Below are 5,253 nucleotides of genomic sequence, written 5' to 3' on the forward strand. Positions count from 1 at the left end.
ATTATAAGTTAACTACTGTTGTTTTGGCCGAAGACCAGTTAACTGTTAACCCAGTTGGCACTCTCTACCCTGGATACCAGAGGTTTTTTTCTCGCGTGAGACGAACAGCTTCGCAACATGTCTTGGGCCGAAGGCCGAAGACACGAGGGGGGAAGCCGAGAGGAAAAGCGTTTCGCGCAGGTGACATAGACTCAACTGAAACCGGAATCCGCGCATTTAAGGTGCTCTGGCACCCAGAGTACATATACCTTTATCTCTATCCATATCTCTCTTTCTGTGGACAAGTAGATATCAGGTGTATATGTCTCTGTAAATGAGATTTTCCGTTCTTTTAACTTTTAATAGCAACTAGTTAACTAATTACACAAGAAATGTACTATTATGTCGTAAGAAAAGACAATGGAGTATCCTCTATAAGCCAATGTTAATAGAAGCAAACTTAGGATAGCTGTTATATCTCTCGAAAAGTCTCCTTTTTGTGACTCAAGGGTCGAAAAAAGGTTAGAAAGACTGCTGGGTAGACGCGAAACGCGGCAGATTTTCAAGCCAGTGATTCTCTGGACTGTTTAAGGGACAAATCGAATTTTGAGCAGGTGCCCAGAAGCTATCCGCAAGAGGTGAATAAAGCACAGTGTGGCCAATACTTCAATGAATTCTTTTCTTGTCCGAGTAACACCCATAAGCGGGTGGTATTGTTTGAAACTCCCGTAGTCACAATTAATTAACACATGTTACCCGTTCGCTAAAAAGAAGATAGCGCTCAGATGGTCTATTTTTTTTCTTTCGTGGCAAAGATCTTCAAAATACTTTTAATAAAACTGAGCTTACTTTGCGGTTGCTCGTTTCCTCCATTTGACAATTCAAGAAACTATCAAGTGAATTTGTTTGTACGTTTTTCCTTCTGGGAAATGCCCATCAATTAGTAATGGTATGAGATTATTGTCTTCGCGTTCAACTGATTTTACCTTTGTTATCACATTGAACGAGTTTTGTGAATTTTGCGGCAACTAAAGTCGCAAGCGCTTGGCTCGCTTGTGTCTTCCATTTCTTCAATGATGAACTGTACCGGAGTTTTTCGAAGATTATTTATAATCATTATTACAACAAGATTTAGTTTGGAAGCTGGAAACAAACAATATAATGGTTGTGTTGGTCACCATTGTTTGACACAGGAGGAAAACACTTTGAACAGAAAGATTGCTCAGGAAGTATTAAAACCCGACAAGACGGGTGATATGAGAAGTCCGCGGGTGAAGCATGTGAAACAACAGGTCATTGTCAAGGAAGAGAACGGTTACAAGAGGGACAATACTTTTAATGAAGCGCTCAAGAACCTCTTGGTTATGATTGATAAAGCAAAACCAACATCTTCCGTAGCCACAAGCTCTCCTGTTGAAATTTACAATTTTACTTCTACACCTACGGACTCCTCAAGCGCAACTGGGTCTGAAAGTGGTTTCACTCCGACTCTGACTCCAACTACTAACATTGTGTCAGTTTCAACACCAACTTCCTCGCCATCAACCACGGTGACACCTTCCACTAACATCTCTACGGCGACGGAAGGAAAACCTGGGAATAATATAACTGTTGCCCCCGGAATTGTCATTGCTCCTAGCGGCGAGATTATTCTTAATCCACACTTTCCAGTTATCAATGGAGCAGGCCAAACGACCACAGCAGGTTTTCCTTTTCCCGTGTCTCTAATACAAGGAGTTCTACCAGCAATACTTCCTTCTTTTCCAGGGGCGGTGAATGCTCAACAAGCAGCGACAAGTAAGTTTTTTGGTAGTGCTAAACTACAATAGCTACGCAAGACGCATGATACGTCTTTTGAAGTTTTGTCCTGCCCAGAGAGAAAATGCGTCACCAGTGTGAAAAAGCCCCATTAGTCAAATGCAGTTCTCGCGCCTTGCGGACACCTCACTATTAAATGTATCAGTAATCTAGTATGTTGCAAGATAAGCCCCGTTGATGGATAGCTAAGGATAGTTTAGGGACAGTCGCTTTAGGGATAGTCTATGACGTCACTTATTGTTTTTAACCTAGGGAAAAATGTCCTTCCTCCATACTAATTAAGTGCCTAGTCAGTGTCTTCCTGCATCCTAATTCGGTATAGGTTTTACTACTGAGAGTCTTCCTTATACAATAGGCACAATAGGCTTGCCTAGGCTTGCCCTTTAAGTAACTTGAGCCCGGTTTGTCGGACCGTCTATTAAAAGAAAAGTAGGAATAAGAGAAGCCATCACCTAGCAACGCGAGAAACGGCTTGCTATATCTTATTTAGCGCTCAAAATCGGATATATAAACAAAGTGGATCTGAAAAGTCTTAAATTCAATTTAGCTTATGTCTTCTTATTTAGCGCTAAATATCGGTTATATATAAACAAAACACACACACATATACACAAAGTGGAGCTGAAAGCTCTCTAGTTCAATTTTGTCTGACTATTACAAAACCGTTTTCTCCGTTCTATCTCGAGGAAATGAAAAACTATTTAAGAGTTGTAATTTCACGCACCGTTAGTAAATTATGCGAGTTCGCAAGCCCAAAGTTGAATACGAAGTTTAAGATGCGGCGGCGACGAGAAACAAGGCAGAACAACAACTTTGCACGGGCATCACGCTTTTTTCTACATTAGGTTTCCGTCAACTGCACGACTACCCGTGGAAATGACCAATTTCACGTTTTGTGAAGGACGTAAACAAGCAATGACAAAATTAATTCTCTTCATGAACTTGGATATGGTTGATAGAAATTCAGCTCCAGAAGAGCTCGCTTGCATTTGTGACAAAGTAAACGAGTTGGAGTAATCTCAATATAGAACAAATATGACGTTTTCGTGGCTGTCAGCGGTCATGCTATCTTTTAAAAACTCTCTAATATATAGATTTAGCCAGGGCTAAAAGCGAGGTTCCTATTAATAAATTCATAATTTAAATCAAACAATAAATTTGTATTCCACAATTCAGTTAACTTTAGAGCACATTTATGTGACTTTTGAGGAAAAGTCTGAGTGATTTTAGAGAAAAATAATTCGCAAACAGCCCAAGAGTGAACCAAATCTTACATCGAGTTGATAGCCTCATATGTAACCCAAAAACTTCTTCGATCACATTTAAGAGCCATAATGGCTCTTGATCACCGTAGATTAATTAGGCTTGGAAAAAAAATCAGGCCGAATTTTTTGCGTTCGAGAAGTTTACTTTGCTAAATCTTGCCAACAAATCTGGGTGAGTGTAAACCAACCTTTTATACCATTTATTCATCACACCTGAGGTGAAACGGTAATATTGGGCACTGTTTTTATCATACAGACCTTGGACAGAAAGCAGTATTTCACAATTTTGCAATACAAATTGCACTCATTCAATATTAACGGGCGTCGATAAAACCCGGAACACTGAACATTCCGGAACATGCCGGAACATGAAAAAATAAAAATAATTTTCATGAAAAAAATATAATAATAATAATAATAATAATAATAATAATAATAATAACAATAATAATAATAATAAAATAATTTTTTTAAAAACCAATAATAACGTAAAATAACAAAAAACCGAAAAAGAAAGAAAGAAAGAAAAAGAAACTCGTATCATCTCCGGGCATGAGAAAAAAATATTTTTTCGCAAATAATTTGTGGGGCGAGGGTCCATGCAAATGACAGTAATGAGTGGAGGTTTGCTTCTAAATTCAAAGTATATTAAAATGAACCTCGAGGACACCTTGTAATTATTTGCCACGCGGTTTAACGGTTATCCATTTACGGCTTTGCGACCGTGAGAAGAGCTTAGGGGCTCGTCGCTTTCGACTTTAGTAGATAGGATTCACATTCGCCGCAGTGGCAGTGGTAGCGCAGCGGTAGCTTCTAACTATTATCAGTTAGCCTGAATTGTATCCGTCTCCCGGCGAGTCGCAAGTGAAGTTCGTGACTCGAGGAGATGGCTGAAATTCAAGCTAGATCACAGCCCCCTATTTTCCACCTATCATGTAAACGTGATCAAATTAAAATGAGAGATTATGTGGACAGGCGGGTTACCCACCAAAGCGGGTTACCTCACCTACCTGGAGTCCCTCACCTCCATGTAAAAAGGCCCTTAGACTTCTCGTTTTTTTGTTCTTAATATTTTAGCTGATTAGATCTCTTTTCTAGAGATCCAACGTTGACAAGCAACAGGATCTTCATCCACGGTTTTTGCAGTAAATTTCTATACGAAAAATGAAGTATGAAAAACTTTTTAAGGCTTACAAGTTTTTTTATTTTATTTTGTCCCTTTACAAGCAATTTATTTGTAAACGTCAAGTTACACAGTGCAGAAGGAAATGTACCGAAGCTTATTAAATTTTTTTCTCCAAAAGTGCGGCGCTTATTTGAGGGCGGCGCTTAAAACCATAGTAATGCCTCTCAGTACCGTATTTACGCGAGTAAGCGCCGCGGCGCTTATAAACCCCCAATGCGGCGCTTATTTGAGTAATTACGGTAATTTGCAACTCAAGAGTTTATTACATTTAGGACAAAATGTTATTACATTTAGGGTCGTTTATTACATTTAGGCCTTCTACACCTGTAAGACAGCTCGTTTCCTTTCTATTCACCTTTTACCCGGAAACGTAACAAACGAGTGTAGCTAAATGTCGTGAGTCGTGGGTCGTGGGTAGAGGTCGTGGGTCGTGGGTGTGCGTAAATGTCGTGGGTAAAAAAAAAGTATTGCAAAAAGAAATAAATCGAGAAAATTGTATTTACGTACGGCAATAAAATTTACACACAGTCTAGCCTTAAAGGGGCTGTGTCACGGCAGTGCTAATTACTCGCCGTCAATCGCTATGGAACTTAAAGCAAGCAAAGAAATCGAAATTACACGGAAATGACAAAATCAGAGATCTGAGACAAACAAATATGTCTCCTGAGCATTATTTTTGAAGCTGCAAGCAGCAGGGATCAACTTTGAAAAACTGTTAGGCTGAACAGTTTTCAAAAACCTTGTTTTAGTCAGTTTCAGTCGTCTTCAATTTTGCCCATCCGTGGCATCTGTTGTTTCTGTTATGTTATTTTAACCTTCCTTTGAAGTTCTAAGCGGTTATTTTCATGTTTCTCTTAATCTATCGGGCATTTTGTAATTTCCTAATCTGGGTGAATTTCAACTTGAATTTTTTAACTTGAAAGGTTGGGAATGAAGGTTGTTCCTTCATAAGGTAAGAGACCTAAAACGTCTATCCAAAAATATAAAATACCTAAAAATTGTCCT

The 5,253-nt window shown here is 39.0% G+C and overlaps 1 protein-coding gene across 1 annotated transcript in view; it reads left to right on the forward strand.

The window, feature by feature from the left end:
• Positions 1–722: 722 nt before the first annotated feature.
• Positions 723–5,253, forward strand: part of LOC140946332 (uncharacterized) — a 53,887-nt gene continuing 49,356 nt past the window's right edge. The window contains exon 1 of the mRNA XM_073395431.1: positions 723–1,776. Coding sequence (XP_073251532.1) covers positions 1,053–1,776 — 724 coding nt within the window. The 5' untranslated portion in view covers positions 723–1,052. The remainder of the gene's footprint in view (positions 1,777–5,253) is intronic.

This window comes from Porites lutea, chromosome 8 (assembly GCF_958299795.1).
Source record: "Porites lutea chromosome 8, jaPorLute2.1, whole genome shotgun sequence".
Taxonomy (NCBI): domain Eukaryota; kingdom Metazoa; phylum Cnidaria; class Anthozoa; order Scleractinia; family Poritidae; genus Porites; species Porites lutea.